The sequence below is a fragment of the Lampetra planeri genome, chromosome 45 (assembly GCF_965212315.1).
Source record: "Lampetra planeri chromosome 45, kcLamPlan1.2.h2, whole genome shotgun sequence".
NCBI classification, from domain to species: Eukaryota; Metazoa; Chordata; class Hyperoartia; order Petromyzontiformes; family Petromyzontidae; genus Lampetra; species Lampetra planeri.
The window spans coordinates 9,374,363-9,398,345 of NC_136151.1; the positions used below are offsets into that span (position 1 = coordinate 9,374,363).

General features: G+C 46.1%; 4 protein-coding genes across 6 annotated transcripts in view; all 4 read left to right on the top strand.

The window, feature by feature from the left end:
• LOC144733150 (aerolysin-like protein) overlaps nucleotides 1–1,521 on the top strand; it is a 27,608-nt gene extending 26,087 nt beyond the window's left edge. For both annotated transcript variants that reach the window (XM_078614926.1, XM_078614925.1), the window contains one exon: nucleotides 489–1,521. In XM_078614926.1, coding sequence (XP_078471052.1) covers nucleotides 498–1,439 — 942 coding nt within the window. In that variant the 5' untranslated portion in view covers nucleotides 489–497 and the 3' untranslated portion in view covers nucleotides 1,440–1,521. The remainder of the gene's footprint in view (nucleotides 1–488) is intronic.
• Nucleotides 1,522–6,040: 4,519 nt separating this feature from the next.
• LOC144733152 (aerolysin-like protein) lies at nucleotides 6,041–8,400 on the top strand. The gene is made up of 3 exons (XM_078614929.1): nucleotides 6,041–6,106; nucleotides 6,794–6,858; nucleotides 7,368–8,400. The coding sequence occupies exon 3, from the start codon at nucleotides 7,377–7,379 to the stop codon at nucleotides 8,316–8,318; it is 942 nt and encodes a 313-aa protein (XP_078471055.1). The 5' UTR covers nucleotides 6,041–6,106; nucleotides 6,794–6,858; nucleotides 7,368–7,376; the 3' UTR covers nucleotides 8,319–8,400.
• A 4,542-nt stretch (nucleotides 8,401–12,942) lies between these two features.
• Nucleotides 12,943–15,276, top strand: LOC144733151 (aerolysin-like protein). The gene is made up of 3 exons (XM_078614927.1): nucleotides 12,943–12,982; nucleotides 13,670–13,734; nucleotides 14,244–15,276. The coding sequence occupies exon 3, from the start codon at nucleotides 14,253–14,255 to the stop codon at nucleotides 15,192–15,194; it is 942 nt and encodes a 313-aa protein (XP_078471053.1). The 5' UTR covers nucleotides 12,943–12,982; nucleotides 13,670–13,734; nucleotides 14,244–14,252; the 3' UTR covers nucleotides 15,195–15,276.
• A 4,491-nt stretch (nucleotides 15,277–19,767) lies between these two features.
• LOC144733153 (aerolysin-like protein) lies at nucleotides 19,768–22,149 on the top strand. 2 transcript variants are annotated; one of them, XM_078614930.1, is made up of 3 exons: nucleotides 19,838–19,857; nucleotides 20,539–20,603; nucleotides 21,113–22,149. In XM_078614930.1, the coding sequence occupies exon 3, from the start codon at nucleotides 21,122–21,124 to the stop codon at nucleotides 22,061–22,063; it is 942 nt and encodes a 313-aa protein (XP_078471056.1). In that variant the 5' UTR covers nucleotides 19,838–19,857; nucleotides 20,539–20,603; nucleotides 21,113–21,121; the 3' UTR covers nucleotides 22,064–22,149. The 2 variants fall into 2 exon arrangements, with proteins under 2 accessions (XP_078471057.1, XP_078471056.1); XM_078614931.1 differs by lacking the exon at nucleotides 20,539–20,603 and having other exon boundaries at nucleotides 19,768–19,857.
• The last annotated feature ends 1,834 nt before the right edge of the window (nucleotides 22,150–23,983 follow it).

Here is a 23,983-nt window from a genome sequence, read left to right on the forward strand (position 1 = left end):
TGATGCGTGCAGCCCTATTACATTCCCAATGCTAGATGGGTTACTCTGACCGTGTGGCTTGAGGGTTGTGGAATGGGCCTGTACTGTATATCCTGCTGGTTAATGTAGGAAGATAAGGTAGAGTTAATTCTTTTTTGATACTCCTGGCTACCACATTTCCATGTTCAGTGGTGGGATCACTCGCGTGCACTTTGTGCAGAGCAATCTTGTACAAGCAAAATGACAATCTAAAATGGTTGACCTGAAGTTTGCTTATTTTAATTTCCAAATTGCGAAACCACAACTATAATGATGATGAACACGAAAGGAATATCTATTGGGTATTAATATGGTGCCCAAAGGTTTGCAGAACTGAATTGCAAAATGTTCAACTTTAAGATGACTGATACGTTCTATGGTGCACTGTACTAATGCTTGTGTTTGTACTCGGACAACCATAATGTCGTTGGGCTTTAAACATTCTTGCCATTCTCTCCTGTCTGTTCCAGGTTGACATAATGTCGTACCCACTTACGCTGCACATCATTGGAGGCCAAGGTGGAAATGCGTTCTCGTTTGATGGGAGGAGCAATGCGGCCACGCTGCAGAAACTCTCCGTGAGCGTTGGAGGCTGGCAAGTGAGGGGCGTGGAGGTGTGGCTGACTGACGGGCGAAGGCAGAAATTCGGCACCGTGGACTTCTCTGCTCAGCAGTTTGAATTCCAGTCGGGCGAGTTCATGTCGCAGCTCTCCCTGTGGGGCAATGGGGCTGGCACGCGTCTGGGTGCCATCAAGTTCAGAACTAGCCGCAACCGTGAGTTCTTTGCCAAGATGACGGACTGGGGGCTGAAGACCGAGTACAAGATCGACGTGGGCTCTGGCGTCTGCTTGGGTGTTGGGGGCCGAGCGGGGGCGGACATCGACTCCATGGGCTTCCTTTTCATCAATGATATAAAATCGTCGGTGATCCAGAACATGAACTACCCAACTATGCACCAGGTTCTGCCTAACGTGCAGATGGAGGAGATTAAAGAAATGGAGTACATAAACGCCACCAGCATCGTGCAGTCTCACACCTTTCAGAGCTCCAAGAAGATAACTAAAACGTCATCGTGGTCTACGACCAACAGCATCGAGTTCACCTTCAGCCTGACCGTCTCGGCCGGCATCCCGGAGGTCGTGGCAGTGGAGACCGGCTTCAGCTTCACCGTGGGCTCATCGAGCACGTACAAGATCGAGAACACGGAGGAGCGGATGGAAACTCTCACGTTCCCCGTCTCGGTTCCTCCGCACAAGACCGTCACCGTTGTCGCCAACATCGGGCGTGCAAACATCGACCTCCCATACACGGCCCTGCTGCGCATCACCTGCATGAACGGAGCTGTCTTTGATGTGCCCCTGAGCGGCGTCTACAAGGGGCTCACCTACACCAAAATGACCGCCCGTGCTACTGAGAAATAGAGCAGCATTTTGTACCGTTTTTGATCAAATGTTCTGAAAGAATAACTGTGGCTGACTACGAATAAAAGCCTTCTGCACTGCAGTTTTTGCTTCCGTTTTTTTTGTGGTCGCCATGTAAGGAATATTCATTTTGCTTTTCTCCTTCAGTTTAAGGGTATACAGACGTGGGCATTTCACTAGCCAGCAGGCCTATAGGTCCACGCTACTCACAAGCTCCCACATTGCCATTCTTGACCTGGTTTGGTTGGCATGGTATATTTCCACTAGATTTCAGTATTTTCAAATTACAATGCTATGCAGCACATCGAATAGAATGTCATTTGGAGCTGCGGAGTGAATTCTTAAGCGGTCGCCGGCCATTGTACCCCACTGGCTAATAATCGTACAGAATGAATGGGAACGTTGCTGTTCAAGCATTTGTAAGACTTGTAAAGCCACACATTACTGCTTCGGGGGGAGCATTTAGGGCAACAAAAATAATGCTCTTTGACAATGAGCTGCTCTGGCTTATGCCCTGAAGAGGTCTGATTAAGGCACATATAGAATGCATTGAGCTCCCTCCAGTTATGGCATTAACACCACTCCACCTACAACCTTGACCATATTTGTTGCTTGCAATTGTTTTTTCATAAATATATCTCGCCTGGATTAACACCTTGGCACAGAGCTTAAACGTAGTGATTGCATTCTATTTTTTAATGACTCCCTCTGCATGGTCACGTCAATTAGGATTTCAATTTTTAACCTTTCTTTAGAAGGGTTAAGTGTGACCAGGTTTCCTTACCAGGCTATTGTGCCTTGAGCTTTCCTGGCTGCAATTGTTATTGAGGCCATGGTGGTCATCAACTGACTCTAAACGTTTTGGGTAGCACGCTGCCTTATTTTCCTGGATTCTGCTGCGTGATCTTGTCAACTGCGATATGCTTCTCGCTCCCAACACTGGCCACATGCACACCAGGACTTGGAGAGGTTGATGAGGGTCCAGAAAGGGCATCTGTCCATTTGTGAGGCACACGAGTACACCAACGGGGACTCTTGTAATGTCGACGTGGTAGTGTCACGATTGGGCCTTCTACAGAATCTCCCTCCCCAAAGTCCCCCGTCCAGTGGTCACGTGACTGCAAATTGAATCGCGTGCCTGTCTATCCTGAAGGGCGTGGCCTTTTTATCCCAGCAATAAAGGTTTAAAAACCACTAATTATATTGTGGTATGAAGAGATGTACCATTTATACAGGTAGGAAAAACAGTTCCACACTGCCCACCAGGGATTCTTTGTCTGTGTCTTGCATAGCCCCTTCCAAACATGTACGCTCTCGGATTGGTTGAAGTGCGTCACGTGACCGCGAGCCAGCAGCCAACCAGAGGTAGCCCCTCCCAAACATGTACGCTTCCGGATTGGTTGAACCACGTTCCTACCTAGATTTGAAGCTTTCGTGACTGCAAGGATTCATACTCTTAGTTCTTTCGGTAAAGCCACGTAGGTAAAAAATGAAGTTCAAATTAATAAAAATAAAACAATAAAAATCACGACGTTTCGGAGGCAACACAAGTCTCCGTCATCAGGTGGGACCGTCACAGCCAGATTTGCTGCATCAAGTGAAGGCGGGATTCAAGGTGTAAGCTCTTAAGTACCAGTTAAGGGGGGAGGGGGGGAGGGGCTTATCAGAATGTGGTAGCCAATGAATGGAACGTATCGGGAGGGGGGGGGGGCGGGGCTAACAGAGGGTCGGGGTACTCGTGGTCGTGGTCAACGACGTGTTTGTGCGCAAGTCACTGTGGATGTACATAATAGAAAAGGAACGAAAATGCCCACGTTTATACCAGTGTTGGCTGACAAATAAGAGAGTACTGTTAAACATTAGGGATGTTAACACTCGGTAAAGTAAAATAGTGCCTGTCAGATAAGATGGTCCATCTGTGGTGACTTACATTGGGGAAACGAAATGTCATGTCTCTGATCGTGTCCTCGAGCACAAGTCAGATTTAAAACACGGCAAAATTGAGTCTTCCGCCGATGCCGATCATTGCTACAACGCGGTGGGCTCTCATGAGAGTGTTTTCTCCGAGACTAAGGTGCTCTGCAAACCCTCTGGCTACCATCAAAGGTTTGTACACGAAGCCATTCAGATATACAAACACAGACATAATTTCAACCGTGATGATGGGTACAAACTTAGTAATCATTGGAAAGATGTTATCAACCACGAGTACCCCGTCCCTCTGTTAGCTCCCGCCCTACCGATACGTTCCATTCAATGGCTACCACATTCTGATAAGCCCCTCCCCCCCTCCCCCCTCAACTGGTACTTAATCCCTCCCTCACTTGATGCAGCAAATCTGGCTGTGACGGTCCTACCTGATGACGGAGACTTGTGTTGCCTCCGAAACGTCGTGATTTTTATTGTTTTATTTTTATTAATTTTAATTTAATTTTTTACCTACGTGACTTTACCGAAAGAAATAAGAGTATACACCTTCCTACCTGCCCACTCCGAAGGAACGGGTTTCATAACACAAACACGCTGGTTACACTATCAATCCCACCGTTGCGCTTGCTGCCATTTAGCTGCAACTGAGACCACAAACGAATAATGGACGTTATTTGACTATTGTTATTGGTGAGGTTAATTATAAATTGCATCGACAACGTCAATCCCTGTACCGAGTTTACAGCGAGTAAACTCCCATAAGTGAAGGCAGGGAATTGGTCGCTGAGAAATGATGATAGAGATGTCATTGGAGGGAATGAGGGAGGGGTCATGGAGATGATAGGGGACGTCGGCAAGAGTGACGAGAGCAGAGATCTGTGGATTGAGATATAATGGTACAAGGAGGGAGCTGTGTGGGATGGACGTGGAATAAAGGGACTGGAACCCTTACCTGTCTCTGCGTGTTGGTGTGAAGAATATTCACCCCCCCCCCCCCCGCTTTAAAACTGGAAACGATTATTGAGCATTATTATAGCTTCGCAATGGTACAGTCAGATTATAAAGTCACATTATATTGAAGAAATGAGACCAGACATGAAAATATGTTTCATCTGTTTAGTCGATTAACTACGTGCAATAGGGACACACATTTACCACATCCTCAATACGTCGTTTTGGATCATGTCGTTCCATTTGAATGTATTTGATGTAAAAAAACACTTTATATCAGAATCAGATGTTTAGTTCCAGAATAAAACGCCCTGAGGTGAGAAGGGATTTTTCAAGGGAGACTCGGCCGGCAGACAACATCAAATCATTCCACAATTGAACAAATTAGTTACAAGAGCGCAAAACTAGTTACTACTGGCCAAGACTAACTTGAGTATCTATAGAAATTGATAGAAGTAAACATAATTTTAACCATTCAGATAGCTACAAACTTAGTGCTTCTTGGAAGAGAATCATGAAATAACAAATTGTTTAAATGCATACCTATACAACGGGGATCACCGTTGAACAATAGCAGGGATGTCTATTTAGTGCACACAATCGACAGTGGGAACACGAGCAATAGGCTTGCATAGACAGCATGCTTAATGTACGTGAAGTAGCATATGAATTACTCAACTTGTAATGGATACCCGTAATCATGTATGCGCATTCCTAACCCCCATCCACCTAAATTCGCGCAAGAAAAGCTCACAAGTGATGTCATCACATCTACCTATCTTTTTTAAGGAACGAAACAAGAGTATTTATCCACAAATCTGTCTGGCAGCCTGATGCAGCTAGTTATAATGATTGGCGAAACGTCGTACTCGGATTGCAAATGTTGTGGCGTTGCTCTCCAATCCACCGGTGTGCTGTACGAGTAACGAATTGGGATGTTGTGTTCACGTGAGAAACCTTAATAATTGGCTTTGTAAGGTGCTGGCAGGTTTCATGACGCATTTATATATTTACGCAATCTAACAAAAAAAACTTGTATATGGATGGTATTGGTCACGAAAGCCTACGTGTTAAACTTGTGACGGTAGAAAGTGACCAGAGGCACCTACAGTTCTAAGGTCATTACTTAATATGGCACTCGTCAACACTATGAATTTCAAGATGGCGATGATAGTGAGGCTAAATTGACCTTTTACTTTGAGGCCATGTTAAAAAGTTTAAACAAAAACTCAAAAAATCACTTAAATCCGCAAATCAATTGACTATCAAGGCCTCGTATCGGGACCGTGATTGCATTAACGAGGCGCTTGTAAGTAGCTCGGCTGATAAACGGCGGCTCACACAATGGGCACGCGTGCTTGGAACTGCCGTCCATGCAATGAGCGAATCCTCGTGGCAATTGGCTCGCAGTGATTGGCCTGGAGAGGAAGATGGACGGAGGAACGCGTGCGTAATTATGCCACGTGACATGAGCTCCCTCAATGGACTCTCAACTGACTCATATGCGAACCGTGATTGCATTCATGAGGCGTCAGCGCGCGTGGCTCGGCTTATTAACGGCTGCCCACACAAAATGGGCGCGCCGTGCAGGAAGCGCCAGCCATTCAATTAGTGAATCCTCGCGCTGATTGGCTCGCGATAATTGCCTTATCCCTCTCACCCCCACGATTGGCCAGGGATGGGAAGGTACGCCCACGTGATTGTACCACGTGATGTGTGCTCTATTGCATATAAAGGAGGGCGGAACCAACACAGAATATCTGCGCTTCACGGAGTTGACTTCTGAGGTAGGTGTGGCGCATAGCGGAATACGATTTTGGTACGGTGGTTGCTTTGACCGTTTCAACCCATTTGTAAAGTGCTCACGAAAAATTTCAGTTGCGCTTCTTTGTCTTTAGACACATTAACTTGGTGCTTTTGCCGTTTAATGGTGTGCACTAGCTTTTAAAAAATGCGCAGGTTTAATATCTCTGCATTTTTCTCAAACCATCTCTGTTGTACCGTTTCTAAATCTCGCCTACCACGGATAATTTCCGTGGTTGAGAATCTGCTGTAATTTGGTTCATTCGCATAGTGTGCCTATCCACTGGGGAAACTCGTTTTAAACGTGCCTGAAATCTGAGGGTTTCATGGTGGAAGCTAAACCCTGCAACTTTAGAATTGCAGTTCATGGGAGTTCTCCGAATTCCGTTTTTGAATTGTGGTCTGCCCCTGAATGTTTTAAGACTTGTCTAATTTGACAAGTTTACAAACCGTCTTATCTTGTATTGCCTTAACCCTAATCTGATTCGATGCCTAAATGACTGGTCTGGATTTTTCCTACTCTAAAAGACCTCTACTAGGCATTTTTGAGCCAGGATGGTTTTGTCTGGGCGATCTGCATATTGATATTTGGTGGTTATTGGCTTATAGGATTAATCTGGTTTCCCCTCGCCACCTTAACCCATCTGCTTCTGTTGCTATAACCCGTGTAGGTCGACCTGCAGCCAAGTGCCTGGATCGTCTCCCTGAGCTTTTGACTATTCGTGGAAAGCAAAAGGTATCTGTGCTACCGCTCCCTACATGATGCGTGCAGCCCTATTACATTCCCAATGCTAGATGGGTTACTCTGACCGTGTGGCTTGAGGGTTGTGGAATGGGCCTGTACTGTATATCCTGCTGGTTAATGTAGGAAGATAGGGTAGAGTTAATTCTTTTTTGATACTCCTGGCTACCACAATTCCATGTTCAGTGGTGGGATCACTCGCGTGCACTTTGTGCAGAGCAATCTTGTACAAGCAAAATGACAATCTAAAATGGTTGACCTGAAGTTTGCTTATTTTAATTTCCAAATTGCGAAACCACAACTATAATGATGAACACGAAAGGAATGTCTATTGGGTATTAATATGGTGCCCAAAGGTTTGCAGAACTGAATTGCAAAATGTTCAACTTTAAGATGACTGATACGTTCTATGGTGCACTGTACAAATGCTTGTGTTTGTACTCGGACAACCATAATGTCGTTGGGCTTTAAACATTCTTGCCATTCTCTCCTGTCTGTTCCAGGTTGACATAATGTCGTACCCACTTACGCTGCACATCATTGGAGGCCAAGGTGGAAATGCGTTCTCGTTTGATGGGAGGAGCAATGCGGCCACGCTGCAGAAACTCTCCGTGAGCGTTGGAGGCTGGCAAGTGAGGGGCGTGGAGGTGTGGCTGACCGACGGGCGAAGGCAGAAATTCGGCACCGTGGACTTCTCTGCTCAGCAGTTTGAATTCCAGTCGGGCGAGTTCATGTCGCAGCTCTCCCTGTGGGGCAATGGGGCTGGCACGCGTCTGGGTGCCATCAAGTTCAGAACTAGCCGCAACCGTGAGTTCTTTGCCAAGATGACGGACTGGGGGCTGAAGACCGAGTACAAGATCGACGTGGGCTCTGGCGTCTGCTTGGGTGTTGGGGGCCGAGCGGGGGCGGACATCGACTCCATGGGCTTCCTTTTCATCAATGATATAAAATCGTCGGTGATCCAGAACATGAACTACCCAACTATGCACCAGGTTCTGCCTAACGTGCAGATGGAGGAGATTAAAGAAATGGAGTACATAAACGCCACCAGCATCGTGCAGTCTCACACCTTCCAGAGCTCCAAGAAGATAACTAAAACGTCATCGTGGTCTACGACCAACAGCATCGAGTTCACCTTCAGCCTGACCGTCTCGGCCGGCATCCCGGAGGTCGTGGAGGTGGAGACCGGCTTCAGTTTCACCGTGGGCTCATCGAGCACGTACAAGATCGAGAACACGGAGGAGCGGATGGAAACTCTCACGTTCCCCGTCTCGGTTCCTCCGCACAAGACCGTCACCGTTGTCGCCAACATCGGGCGTGCAAACATCGACCTCCCATACACGGCCCTGCTGCGCATCACCTGCATGAACGGAGCTGTCTTTGATGTGCCCCTGAGTGGCGTGTACAAGGGGCTCACCTACACCAAAATGACCGCCCGTGCTACTGAGAAATAGAGCAGCATTTTGTACCGTTTTTGATCAAATGTTCTGAAAGAATAACTGTGGCTGACTACGAATAAAAGCCTTCTGCACTGCAGTTTTTGCTTCCGTTTTTTTTGTGGTCGCCATGTAAGGAATATTCATTTTGCTTTTCTCCTTCAGTTTAAGGGTTTACAGACGTGGGCATTTCACTAGCCAGCAGGCCTATAGGTCCACGCTACTCACAAGCTCCCACATTGCCATTCTTGACCTGGTTTGGTAGGCATGGTATATTTCCACTAGATTTCAGTATTTTCAAATTACAATGCTTTGCAGCACATCGAATAGAATGTCATTTGGAGCTGGGGAGTGAATTCTTAAGCGGTCGCCGGCCATTGTACCCCACTGGCTAATAATCGTACAGAATGAATGGGAACGTTGCTGTTCAAGCATTTGTAAGACTTGTAAAGCCACACATTACTGCTTCGGGGGGAGCATTTAGGGCAACAAAAATAATGCTCTTTGACAATGAGCTGCTCTGGCTTATGCCCTGAAGAGGTCTGATTAAGGCACATACAGAATGCATTGAGATCCCTCCAGTTATGGCATTAACACCACTCCACCTACAACCTTGACCATATTTGTTGCTTGCAATTGTTTTTTCATAAATATATCTCGCCTGGATTAACACCTTGGCACAGAGCTTAAACGTAGTGATTGCATTTTATTTTTTAATGACTCCCTCTGCATGGTCACGTCAATTAGGATTTTTAACCTTTCTTTAGAAGGGTTAAGTGTGACCAGGTTTCCTTACCAGGCTATTGTGCCTTGAGCTTTCCTGGCTGCAATTGTTATTGAGGCCATGGTGGTCATCAACTGACTCTAAACGTTTTGGGTAGCACGCTGCCTTATTTTCCTGGATTCTGCTGCGTGATCTTGTCAACTGCGATATGCTTCTCGCTCCCAACACTGGCCACATGCACACCAGGACTTGGAGAGGTTGATGAGGGTCCAGAAAGGGCATCTGTCCATTTGTGAGGCACACGAGTACACCAACGGGGACTCTTGTAATGTCGACGTGGTAGTGTCACGATTGGGCCTTCTACAGAATCTCCCTCCCCAAAGTCCCCCGTCCAGTGGTCACGTGACTGCAAATTGAATCGCGTGCCTGTCTATCCTGAAGGGCGTGGCCTTTTTATCCCAGCAATAAAGGTTTAAAAACCACTAATTATATTGTGGTATGAAGAGATGTACCATTTATACAGGTAGGAAAAACAGTTCCACACTGCCCACCAGGGATTCTTTGTCTGTGTCTTGCATAGCCCCTTCCAAACATGTACGCTCTCGGATTGGTTGAAGTGCGTCACGTGACCGCGAGCCAGCAGCCAACCAGAGGTAGCCCCTCCCAAACATGTACGCTTCCGGATTGGTTGAACCACGTTCCTACCTAGATTTGAAGCTTTCGTGACTGCAAGGATTCATACTCTTAGTTCTTTCGGTAAAGCCACGTAGGTAAAAAATGAAGTTCAAATTAATAAAAATAAAACAATAAAAATCACGACGTTTCGGAGGCAACACAAGTCTCCGTCATCAGGTGGGACCGTCACAGCCAGATTTGCTGCATCAAGTGAAGGCGGGATTCAAGGTGTAAGCTCTTAAGTACCAGTTAAGGGGGGAGGGGGGGGAGGGGCTTATCAGAATGTGGTAGCCAATGAATGGAACGTATCGAGAGGGGGGGGGGGGGGGCGGGGCTAACAGAGGGTCGGGGTACTCGTGGTCGTGGTCAACGACGTGTTTGTGCGCAAGTCACTGTGGATGTACATAATAGAAAAGGAACGAAAATGCCCATGTTTATACCAGTGTTGGCTGACAAATAAGAGAGTACTGTTAAACATTAGGGATGTTAACACTCGGTAAAGTAAAATAGTGCCTGTCAGATAAGATGGTCCATCTGTGGTGACTTACATTGGGGAAACGAAATGTCATGTCTCTGATCGTGTCCTCGAGCACAAGTCAGATTTAAAACACGGCAAAATTGAGTCTTCCGCCGATGCCGATCATTGCTACAACGCGGTGGGCTCTCATGAGATTGTTTTCTCCGAGACTAAGGTGCTCTGCAAACCCTCTGGCTACCATCAAAGGTTTGTACACGAAGCCATTCAGATATACAAACACAGACATAATTTCAACCGTGATGATGGGTACAAACTTAGTAATCATTGGAAAGATGTTATCAACCACGAGTACCCCGTCCCTCTGTTAGCTCCCGCCCTACCGATACGTTCCATTCAATGGCTACCACATTCTGATAAGCCCCTCCCCCCCTCCCCCCTCAACTGGTACTTAATCCCTCCCTCACTTGATGCAGCAAATCTGGCTGTGACGGTCCTACCTGATAACGGAGACTTGTGTTGCCTCCGAAACGTCGTGATTTTTATTGTTTTATTTTTATTAATTTTAATTTAATTTTTTACCTACGTGACTTTACCGAAAAAAATAAGAGTATACACCTTCCTACCTGCCCACTCCGAAGGAACGGGTTTCATAACACAAACACGCTGGTTACACTATCAATCCCACCGTTGCGCTTGCTGCCATTTAGCTGCAACTGAGACCACAAACGAATAATGGACGTTATTTGACTATTGTTATTGGTGAGGTTAATTATAAATTGCATCGACAACGTCAATCCCTGTACCGAGTTTACAGCGAGTAAACTCCCATAAGTGAAGGCAGGGAATTGGTCGCTGAGAAATGATGATAGAGATGTCATTGGAGGGAATGAGGGAGGGGTCATGGAGATGATAGGGGACGTCGGCAAGAGTGACGAGAGCAGAGATCTGTGGATTGAGATATAATGGTACAAGGAGGGAGCTGTGTGGGATGGACGTGGAATAAAGGGACTGGAACCCTTACCTGTCTCTGCGTGTTGGTGTGAAGAATATTCACCCCCCCCCCCCGCTTTAAAACTGGAAACGATTATTGAGCATTATTATAGCTTCGCAATGGTACAGTCAGATTATAAAGTCACATTATATTGAAGAAATGAGACCAGACATGAAAATATGTTTCATCTGTTTAGTCGATTAACTACGTGCAATAGGGACACACATTTACCACATCCTCAATACGTCGTTTTGGATCATGTCGTTCCATTTGAATGTATTTGATGTAAAAAAACACTTTATATCAGAATCAGATGTTTAGTTCCAGAATAAAACGCCCTGAGGTGAGAAGGGATTTTTCAAGGGAGACTCGGCCGGCAGACAACATCAAATCATTCCACAATTGAACAAATTAGTTACAAGAGCGCAAAACTAGTTACTACTGGCCAAGACTAATTTGAGTATCTATAGAAATTGATAGAAGTAAAAATAATTTTAACCATTCAGATAGCTACAAACTTAGTGCTTCTTGGAAGAGAATCATGAAATAACAAATTGTTTAAATGCATACCTACACAACGGGGATCACCGTTGAACAATAGCAGGGATGTCTATTTAGTGCACACAATCGACAGTGGGAACACGAGCAACAGGCTTGCATAGACAGCATGCTTAATGTACGTGAAGTAGCATATGAATTACTCAACTTGTAATGGATACCCGTAATCATGTATGCGCATTCCTAACCCCCATCCACCTAAATTCGCGCAAGAAAAGCTCACAAGTGATGTCATCACATCTACCTATCTTTTTTAAGGAACGAAACAAGAGTATTTATCCACAAATCTGTCTGGCAGCCTGATGCAGCTAGTTATAATGATTGGCGAAACGTCGTACTCGGATTGCAAATGTTGTGGCGTTGCTCTCCAATCCACCGGTGTGCTGTACGAGTAACGAATTGGGATGTTGTGTTCACGTGAGAAACCTTAATAATTGGCTTTGTAAGGTGCTGGCAGGTTTCATGACGCATTTATATATTTACGCAATCTAACAAAAAAAACTTGTATATGGATGGTATTGGTCACGAAAGCCTACGTGTTAAACTTGTGACGGTAGAAAGTGACCAGAGGCACCTACAGTTCTAATGTCATTACTTAATATGGCACTCGTCAACACTATGAATTTCAAGATGGCGATGATAGTGAGGCTAAATTGACCTTTTACTTTGAGGCCATGTTAAAAAGTTTAAACAAAAACTCAAAAAATCACTTAAATCCGCAAATCAATTGACTATCAAGGCCTCGTATCGGGACCGTGATTGCATTAACGAGGCGCTTGTAAGTAGCTCGGCTGATAAACGGCGGCTCACACAATGGGCACGCGTGCTTGGAACTGCCGTCCATGCAATGAGCGAATCCTCGTGGCAATTGGCTCGCAGTGATTGGCCTGGAGAGGAAGATGGACGGAGGAACGCGTGCGTAATTATGCCACGTGACATGAGCTCCCTCAATGGACTCTCAACTGACTCATATGCGAACCGTGATTGCATTCATGAGGCGTCAGCGCGCGTGGCTCGGCTTATTAACGGCTGCCCACACAAAATGGGCGCGCCGTGCAGGAAGCGCCAGCCATTCAATTAGTGAATCCTCGCGCTGATTGGCTCGCGATAATTGCCTTATCCCTCCCACCCCCACGATTGGCCAGGGATGGGAAGGTACGCCCACGTGATTGTACCACGTGATGTGTGCTCTATAGCATATAAAGGAGGGCGGAACCAACACAGAATATCTGCGCTTCACGGAGTTGACTTCTGAGGTAGGTGTGGTGCATAGCGGAATACGATTTTGGTACGGTGGTTGCTTTGACCGTTTCAACCCATTTGTAAAGTGCTCACGAAAAATTTCAGTTGCGCTTCTTTGTCTTTAGACACATTAACTGGGTGCTTTTGCCGTTTAATGGTGTGCACTAGCTTTTAAAAAATGCGCAGGTTTTATATCTCTGCATTTTTCTCAAACCATCTCTGTTGTACCGTTTCTAAATCTCGCCTACCACGGATAATTTCCGTGGTTGAGAATCTGCTGTAATTTGGTTCATTCGCATAGTGTGCCTATCCACTGGGGAAACTCGTTTTAAACGTGCCTGAAATCTGAGGGTTTCATGGTGGAAGCTAAACCCTGCCACTTTAGAATTGCAGTTCATGGGAGTTCTCCGAATTCCGTTTTTGAATTGTGGTCTGCCCCTGAATGTTTTAAGACTTGTCTAATTTGACAAGTTTACAAACCGTCTTATCTTGTATTGCCTTAACCCTAATCTGATTCGATGCCTAAATGACTGGTCTGGATTTTTCCTACTCTAAAAGACCTCTACTAGGCATTTTTGAGCCAGGATGGTTTTGTCTGGGCGATCTGCATATTGATATTTGGTGGTTATTGGCTTATAGGATTAATCTGGTTTCCCCTCGCCACCTTAACCCATCTGCTTCTGTTGCTATAACCCGTGTAGGTCGACCTGCAGCCAAGTGCCTGGATCGTCTCCCTGAGCTTTTGACTATTCGTGGAAAGCAAAAGGTATCTGTGCTACCGCTCCCTACATGATGCGTGCAGCCCTATTACATTCCCAATGCTAGATGGGTTACTCTGACCGTGTGGCTTGAGGGTTGTGGAATGGGCCTGTACTGTATATCCTGCTGGTTAATGTAGGAAGATAAGGTAGAGTTAATTCTTTTTTGATACTCCTGGCTACCACAATTCTATGTTCAGTGGTGGGATCACTCGCGTGCACTTTGTGCAGAGCAATCTTGTACAAGCAAAATGACAATCTAAAATGGTTGACCTGAAGTTTGCTTATTTTAATTTCCAAATTGCGAAACCACAACTATAATGATGAACACGAAAGGAATGTCTATTAGGTATTAATATGGTGCCCAAAGGTTTGCAGAACTGAATTGCAAAATGTTCAACTTTAAGATGACTGATACGTTCTATGGTGCACTGTACTAATGCTTGTGTTTGTACTCGGACAACCATAATGTCGTTGGGCTTTAAACATTCTTGCCATTCTCTCCTGTCTGTTCCAGGTTGACATAATGTCGTACCCACTTACGCTGCACATCATTGGAGGCCAAGGTGGAAATGCGTTCTCGTTTGATGGGAGGAGCAATGCGGCCACGCTGCAGAAACTCTCCGTGAGCGTTGGAGGCTGGCAAGTGAGGGGCGTGGAGGTGTGGCTGACTGACGGGCGAAGGCAGAAATTCGGCACCGTGGACTTCTCTGCTCAGCAGTTTGAATTCCAGTCGGGCGAGTTCATGTCGCAGCTCTCCCTGTGGGGCAATGGGGCTGGCACGCGTCTGGGTGCCATCAAGTTCAGAACTAGCCGCAACCGTGAGTTCTTTGCCAAGATGACGGACTGGGGACTGAAGACCGAGTACAAGATCGACGTGGGCTCTGGCGTCTGCTTGGGTGTTGGGGGCCGAGCGGGGGCGGACATCGACTCCATGGGCTTCCTTTTCATCAATGATATAAAATCGTCGGTGATCCAGAACATGAACTACCCAACTATGCACCAGGTTCTGCCTAACGTGCAGATGGAGGAGATTAAAGAAATGGAGTACATAAACGCCACCAGCATCGTGCAGTCTCACACCTTCCAGAGCTCCAAGAAGATAACTAAAACGTCATCGTGGTCTACGACCAACAGCATCGAGTTCACCTTCAGCCTGACCGTCTCGGCCGGCATCCCGGAGGTCGTGGCAGTGGAGACCGGCTTCAGCTTCACCGTGGGCTCATCGAGCACGTACAAGATCGAGAACACGGAGGAGCGGATGGAAACTCTCACGTTCCCCGTCTCGGTTCCTCCGCACAAGACCGTCACCGTTGTCGCCAACATCGGGCGTGCAAACATCGACCTCCCATACACGGCCCTGCTGCGCATCACCTGCATGAACGGAGCTGTCTTTGATGTGCCCCTGAGCGGCGTCTACAAGGGGCTCACCTACACCAAAATGACCGCCCGTGCTACTGAGAAATAGAGCAGCATTTTGTACCGTTTTTGATCAAATGTTCTGAAAGAATAACTGTGGCTGACTACGAATAAAAGCCTTCTGCACTGCAGTTTTTGCTTCCGTTTTTTTTGTGGTCGCCATGTAAGGAATATTCATTTTGCTTTTCTCCTTCAGCTTAAGGGTATACAGACGTGGGCATTTCACTAGCCAGCAGGCCTATAGGTCCACGCTACTCACAAGCTCCCACATTGCCATTCTTGACCTGGTTTGGTTGGCATGGTATATTTCCACTAGATTTCAGTATTTTCAAATTACAATGCTATGCAGCACATCGAATAGAATGTCATTTGGAGCTGCGGAGTGAATTCTTAAGCGGTCGCCGGCTATTGTACCCCAATGGCTAATAATCGTACAGAATGAATGGGAACGTTGCTGTTCAAGCATTTGTAAGACTTGTAAAGCCACACATTACTGCTTCGGGGGGAGCATTTAGGGCAACAAAAATAATGCTCTTTGACAATGAGCTGCTCTGGCTTATGCCCTGAAGAGGTCTGATTAAGGCACATATAGAATGCATTGAGCTCCCTCCAGTTATGGCATTAACACCACTCCACCTACAACCTTGACCATATTTGTTGCTTGCAATTGTTTTTTCATAAATATATCTCGCCTGGATTAACACCTTGGCACAGAGCTTAAACGTAGTGATTGAATTTTATTTTTTAATGACTCCCTCTGCATGGTCACGTCAATTAGGATTTTTAACCTTTCTTTAGAAGGGTTAAGTGTGACCAGGTTTCCTTACCAGGCTATTGTGCCTTGAGCTTTCCTGGCTGCAATTGTTATTGAGGCCATGGTGGTCATCAACTGACTCTAAACGTTTTGGGTAGCACGCTGCCTTATTTTCCTGGATTCTGCTGCGTGATCTTGTCAACTGCGATATGCTTCTCGCTCCCAACACTGGCCACATGCACACCAGGACTCGGAGAGGTTGATGAGGGTCCAGAAAGGGCATCTGTCCATTTGTGAGGCACACGAGTACACCAACGAAGACTCTTGTAATGTCGACGTGGTAGTGTCACGATTGGGCCTTCTACAGAATCTCCCTCCCCAAAGTCCCCCGTCCAGTGGTCACGTGACTGCAAATTGAATCGCGTGCCTGTCTATCCTGAGGGGCGTGGCCTTTTTATCCCAGCAATAAAGGTTTAAAAACCACTAATTATATTGTGGTATGAAGAGATGTACCATTTATACAGGTAGGAAAAACAGTTCCACACTGCCCACCAGGGATTCTTTGTCTGTGTCTTGCATAGCCCCTTCCAAACATGTACGCTCTCGGATTGGTTGAAGTGCGTCACGTGACCGCGAGCCAGCAGCCAACCAGAGGTAGCCCCTCCCAAACATGTACGCTTCCGGATTGGTTGAACCACGTTCCTACCTAGATTTGAAGCTTTCGTGACTGCAAGGATTCATACTCTTAGTTCTTTCGGTAAAGCCACGTAGGTAAAAAATGAAGTTCAAATTAATAAAAATAAAACAATAAAAATCACGACGTTTCGGAGGCAACACAAGTCTCCGTCATCAGGTGGGACCGTCACAGCCAGATTTGCTGCATCAAGTGAAGGCGGGATTCAAGGTGTAAGCTCTTAAGTACCAGTTAAGGGGGGAGGGGGGGAGGGGCTTATCAGAATGTGGTAGCCAATGAATGGAACGTATCGGGAGGGGGGGGGGGGCGGGGCTAACAGAGGGTCGGGGTACTCGTGGTCGTGGTCAACGACGTGTTTGTGCGCAAGTCACTGTGGATGTACATAATAGAAAAGGAACGAAAATGCCCATGTTTATACCAGTGTTGGCTGACAAATAAGAGAGTACTGTTAAACATTAGGGATGTTAACACTCGGTAAAGTAAAATAGTGCCTGTCAGATAAGATGGTCCATCTGTGGTGACTTACATTGGGGAAACGAAATGTCATGTCTCTGATCGTGTCCTCGAGCACAAGTCAGATTTAAAACACGGCAAAATTGAGTCTTCCGCCGATGCCGATCATTGCTACAACGCGGTGGGCTCTCATGAGATTGTTTTCTCCGAGACTAAGGTGCTCTGCAAACCCTCTGGCTACCATCAAAGGTTTGTACACGAAGCCATTCAGATATACAAACACAGACATAATTTCAACCGTGATGATGGGTACAAACTTAGTAATCATTGGAAAGATGTTATCAACCACGAGTACCCCGTCCCTCTGTTAGCTCCCGCCCTACCGATACGTTCCATTCAATGGCTACCACATTCTGATAAGCCCCTCCCCCCCTCCCCCCTCAACTGGTACTTAATCCCTCCCTCACTTGATGCAGCAAATCTGGCTGTGACGGTCCTACCTGATGACGGAGACTTGTGTTGCCTCCGAAACGTCGTGATTTTTATTGTTTTATTTTTATTAATTTTAATTTAATTTTTTACCTACGTGACTTTACCGAAAGAAATAAGAGTATACACCTTCCTACCTGCCCACTCCGAAGGAACGGGTTTCATAACACAAACACGCTGGTTACACTATCAATCCCACCGTTGCGCTTGCTGCCATTTAGCTGCAACTGAGACCACAAACGAATAATGGACGTTATTTGACTATTGTTATTGGTGAGGTTAATTATAAATTGCATCGACAACGTCAATCCCTGTACCGAGTTTACAGCGAGTAAACTCCCATAAGTGAAGGCAGGGAATTGGTCGCTGAGAAATGATGATAGAGATGTCATTGGAGGGAATGAGGGAGGGGTCATGGAGATGATAGGGGACGTCGGCAAGAGTGACGAGAGCAGAGATCTGTGGATTGAGATATAATGGTACAAGGAGGGAGCTGTGTGGGATGGACGTGGAATAAAGGGACTGGAACCCTTACCTGTCTCTGCGTGTTGGTGTGAAGAATATTCACCCCCCCCCCCCCCCGCTTTAAAACTGGAAACGATTATTGAGCATTATTATAGCTTCGCAATGGTACAGTCAGATTATAAAGTCACATTATATTGAAGAAATGAGACCAGACATGAAAATATGTTTCATCTGTTTAGTCGATTAACTACGTGCAATAGGGACACACATTTACCACATCCTCAATACGTCGTTTTGGATCATGTCGTTCCATTTGAATGTATTTGATGTAAAAAAACACTTTATATCAGAATCAGATGTTTAGTTCCAGAATAAAACGCCCTGAGGTGAGAAGGGATTTTTCAAGGGAGACTCGGCCGGCAGACAACATCAAATCATTCCACAATTGAACAAATTAGTTACAAGAGCGCAAAACTAGTTACTACTGGCCAAGACTAATTTGAGTATCTATAGAAATTGATAGAAGTAAAAATAATTTTAACCATTCAGATAGCTACAAACTTAGTGCTTCTTGGAAGAGAATCATGAAATAACAAATTGTTTAAATGCATACCTACACAACGGGGATCACCGTTGAACAATAGCAGGGATGTCTATTTAGTGCACACAATCGACAGTGGGAACACGAGCAATAGGCTTGCATAGACAGCATGCTTAATGTACGTGAAGTAGCATATGAATTACTCAACTTGTAATGGATACCCGTAATCATGTATGCGCATTCCTAACCCCCATCCACCTAAATTCGCGCAAGAAAAGCTCACAAGTGATGTCATCACATCTACCTATCTTTTTTAAGGAACGAAACAAGAGTATTTATCCACAAATCTGTCTGGCAGCCTGATGCAGCTAGTTATAATGATTGGCGAAACGTCGTACTCGGATTGCAAATGTTGTGGCGTTGCTCTCCAATCCACCGGTGTGCTGTACGAGTAACGAATTGGGATGTTGTGTTCACGTGAGAAACCTTAATAATTGGCTTTGTAAGGTGCTGGCAGGTTTCATGACGCATTTATATATTTACGCAATCTAACAAAAAAAACTTGTATATGGATGGCATTGGTCACGAAATCCTACGTGTTAAACTTGTGACGGTAGAAAGTGACCAGAGGCACGTACAGTTCTAAGGTCATTACTTAATATGGCACTCGTCAACACTATGCATTTCAAGATGGCGATGACAGTGAAGCTAAATTGACCTTTTACTTTGAGGCCATGTTAAAAAGTTTAAACAAAAACTCAAAAAATCACTTAAATCCGCAAATCAATTGACTATCAAGGCCTCGTATCGGGACCGTGATTGCATTAACGAGGCGCTTGTAAGTAGCTCGGCTGATAAACGGCGGCTCACACAATGGGCACGTGTGCGCGGAACGACCACCCATGCAATGAGCGAATCCTCGTGGCAATTGGCTCGCAGTGATTGGCTTGGAGAGGAAGATGGACGGAGGAACGCGTGCGTAATTATGCCACGTGACATGAGCTCCCTCAATGGACTCTCAACTGACTCATATGCGAACCGTGATTGCATTCATGAGGCGTCAGCGCGCGTGGCTCGGCTTATTAACGGCTGCCCACACAAAATGGGCGCGCCGTGCAGGAAGCGCCAGCCATACAATTAGTGAAACCTCGCGCTGATTGGCTCGCGATAATTGCCTTATCCCTCCCACCCCCACGATTGGCCAGGGATGGGAAGGTACGCCCACGTGATTGTACCACGTGATGTGTGCTCTATTGCATATAAAGGAGGGCGGAACCAACACAGAATATCTGCGCTTCACAGAGTTGACTTCTGAGGTGGGTGTGGTGCATAACGATTTTGGTACGGTGGTTGCTTTGACCGTTTCAACCCATTTGAAAAGTGCTCACGAAAAATTTCAGTTGTGCGTCTTTGTCTTTAGACACATTAACTGGGTGCTTTTGCCGTTTAATGGTTTGCACTGTCTTTTAAAAAATGCGCAGGTTTTATATCTCTGCATTTTTCTCAAACCATCCCTGTTGTACCGTTTCTAAATCTCGCCTACCATGGATAATTTGCGCGGTTGAGAATCTGCTGTAAGTTGGTTCATTCGTATAGTGTGCCTATCCACTGGGGAAACTCGTTTAAACTGACCTGAAATCTGAGGGTTTCATGGAGGAAGCTAAAACCCTGCAACTTTAGAATTGCAGTTCATGGGAGTTCTCCGAATTACGTTTTTGAATTGTGGTCTGCCCCTGAATGTTTTAAGACTTGTCTAATTTGACAAGTTTACAAACCGTCTTATCTTGTATTGCCTTAACCCTAATCTGATTCGATGCCTAAATGACTGGTCTGGATTTTTCCTACTCTAAAAGACCTCTACTAGGCATTTTTGAGGCAGGATGGTTTTTGTCTGGGCGATCTGCGTATTGATATTTGGTTGTTCTTGGATTCTAGGATTAATCTGGTTTCCCCTCGCCACCTTAACCCATCTGCTTCTGTTGCTATAACCCGTGTAGGTCGACCTGCAGCCAAGTGCCTGGATCGTCTCGCTGAGCTTTTGACTATTCGTGGAAAGCAAAAGGTATCTGTGCTACCGCTCCCTACATGATGCGTGCAGCCCTATTACATTCCCAATGCTAGATGGGTTACTCTGACCGTGTGGCTTGAGGGTTGTGGAATGGGCCTGTACTGTATATCCTGCTGGTTAATGTAGGAAGATAAGGTAGAGTTAATTCTTTTTGATACTCCTGGCCACCACAATTCCATGTTCAGTGGCGGGATCACTCGCGTGCACTTTGTGCAGAGCAATCTTGTACAAGCAAAATAACAATCTAAAATGGTTGACCTGAGTTTGCTTATTTTAATTTCCAAATTGCGAAACCACAACTATAATGATGAACACGAAAGGAATGTCTATTGGGTATTAATATGGTGCCCAAAGGTTTGCAGACCTGAATTGCAAAATGTTCAACTTTAAGATGAATAGTACGTTCTATGGTGCACTGTACTAATGCTTGTGTTTGTACTCGGACAACCATAATGTCGTTGGGCTTTAAACATTCTTGCTATTCTCTCCTTTGTCTGTTCCAGGTTGACATAATGTCCTACCCGCTTACACTGCACATCATTGGAGGCCAAGGTGGAAATGCGTTCTCGTTTGATGGGAGGAGCAATGCGGCCACGCTTCAGAAACTCTCCGTGAGCGTTGGAGGCTGGCAAGTGAGGGGCGTGGAGGTGTGGCTGACTGACGGGCGAAGGCAGACATTCGGCACCGTGGACTTCTCTGCTCAGCAGTTTGAATTCCAGTCGGGCGAGTTCATGTCGCAGCTCTCCCTGTGGGGCAATGGGGCCGGCACGCGTCTGGGTGCCATCAAGTTCAGAACGAGCCGCAACCGTGAGTTCTTTGCCAAGATGACGGACTGGGGGCTGAAGACCGAGTACAAGATCGACGTGGGCTCTGGCGTCTGCTTGGGTGTTGGGGGCCGAGCGGGGGCGGACATCGACTCCATGGGCTTTCTTTTCATCAATGATATAAAATCGTCGGTGATCCAGAACATGAACTACCCAACTATGCACCAGGTTCTGCCTAACGTGCAGATGGAGGAGATTAAAGAAATGGAGTACATAAACGCCACCAGCATCGTGCAGTCTCACACCTTCCAGAGCTCCAAGAAGATAACCAAAACGTCATCGTGGTCTACGACCAACAGCATCGAGTTCACCTTCAGCCTGACCGTCTCGGCCGGCATCCCGGAGGTCGTGGAGGTGGAGACCGGCTTCAGCTTCACCGTGGGCTCTTCGAGCACGTACAAGATCGAGAACACGGAGGAGCGGATGGAAACTCTCACGTTCCCCGTCTCGGTTCCTCCGCACAAGACCGTCACCGTTGTCGCCAACATCGGGCGTGCAAACATCGACCTCCCGTACACGGCCCTGCTGCGCATCACCTGCATGAACGGAGCTGTCTTTGACGTGCCCCTGAGCGGCGTCTACAAGGGGCTCACCTACACCAAAATGACAGCCCGTGCTACTGAGAAATAGAGCAGCATTTTGTACCGTTTTTGATCAAATGTTCTGAGCATAATTGTGGCGACTACAAATAAAAGCCTTCTTCATTGCACCTGCAATTTTCTCTTTGCATGTTCGTGGTTGCATGTAAGGAATTTACATGTCTACTCATTTTATACTTTATAGACCTTAATTTCACCATTTGCTGTGGTTCTTGGCAGGGCTTATTTTGTAGTTCCATTGAGCTTTCATATCTTGTTCCCCATTCTTGAAATGGTGGGTTAGTGGCATGGTATATTGCCTCTGAATTTTAGCATTGTCGATTGAGCATGCTATGCACCATGTAAAATAGGATTGCATTTAGAGATGATCAATACATTCCTAAATGGCTGCTTGTCATGCCCTGTTGGTGGATAATAGTAAAGATTGAATTGATGTCCCTGTCCAAGCATTAACAAAGACTTGTCACAAGGCACTTCGTTATTCTTGCTCCCAGATCTCATTTATAATTATGCAGAGAAGCGGTTTCAAAGAATCGCCAACAACATTGCTCGTTTTTTAACAATGTGCAGCTCTGCCTTATGACCTTGACAATGTCTAACGTCAGGACACATGTAGTGCATGGTGACTCTCCCTTTAAAAATTGCCATTGCGTTAAACTTCAGTCGCTACAATAGTTGCTCAAAATTGTGACTTCTGGGTTTGTAACTTCGCTGGATTGACACTTTTACCTTTTTAAATACGTCTACTGCATTGTACAACGGTTGCCTCAACATGGTCATGTGATCAGGTGCACTTCAATTTGGATTGCAATTCTTAACCAGTTAGGAATTTTAAATGCTCGCAATGGTCAAATGACGAGATTAACATCGACTAATACTTTCGGTGTGACTATGCAACTTTTATTAGTTGCACTATCAATCCCACAGTTGCACTTGCTGCCATTTCGTGGCAACTGAAACCACAAACGTAAAAGTGACCGAACATTATCTTTCTTATTGCGGTTAATTATAAAACATTGACAGCAATCCCTGGACCGACATTACCGGGAGTAACTCTGAGATGTGAAGGCAGGAGATTGAGGAGATGTGTGACGAGAGGGAATGATAGAGGGGCGAGCGCTGTGGATGGAGAGAACTGGACATGAAGGAGTGGAGCTGTGTGTGATGGAGGTGGAAAAAGGACTGGAACCCTTTACTGTCTGCGTGTTGGCTTGAAGAATACCCGCTCCACCCCATTAAGACTGGTAACCATCATTAAGCATAATGGTTTTGCAATAGTACAGCGAGATTATAAAGTCACATTCTGATGAAGAAATTAGACCAGACATTAACGTATGTTTAATCTGTTACGTCTATTACATATATGCAAGATGGACACACCTTCCACACGTCCTCATTACGTAGTTTTAGGTCATGTCATTCCATTTAAAGGTGCTTGACGTCAGAAAACACGTTCCTTTGGAGAGGACAGGTGGGAACTTGGTTGGACAGCGCATTTGTGCACAACAGACAGACAAATAATCCCTGGTGGGCGGTGTGGAAGCTGTTGTTCCTACCTGCATAAGTGTGTCGTGTATAGTGTAGTGAGTAGGTTAAACGTTGAGTTTTATAAGGGCACCACGGGGTGACCAGCCCCACCCCTCCCACCCCCCACCCAACCCCTCCCAACCCTCCCCTCCCCACCCAGCCCCTCCCCACCCTCCCCTGCCCACCCAGCCACCCCTCCCCATCCAGCCCCTCCCCACCCTCCCCTCCCCACCCAGCCCCTCCCCACCCTCCCCACTCCACCCCTCCCCACCCTCCCCTCTCCACCCAGCCCCACCCCTCTCACCCCCAACTGAATCACCTTAAGGCTGGGAATGTTGAATGAAACACGAGGCAAAAAGATCCGCTTCTTTCTTTTCAAGGTTTCCATTTTATGAATGGAGCCACCCTTCCCCAGTTCCATTTT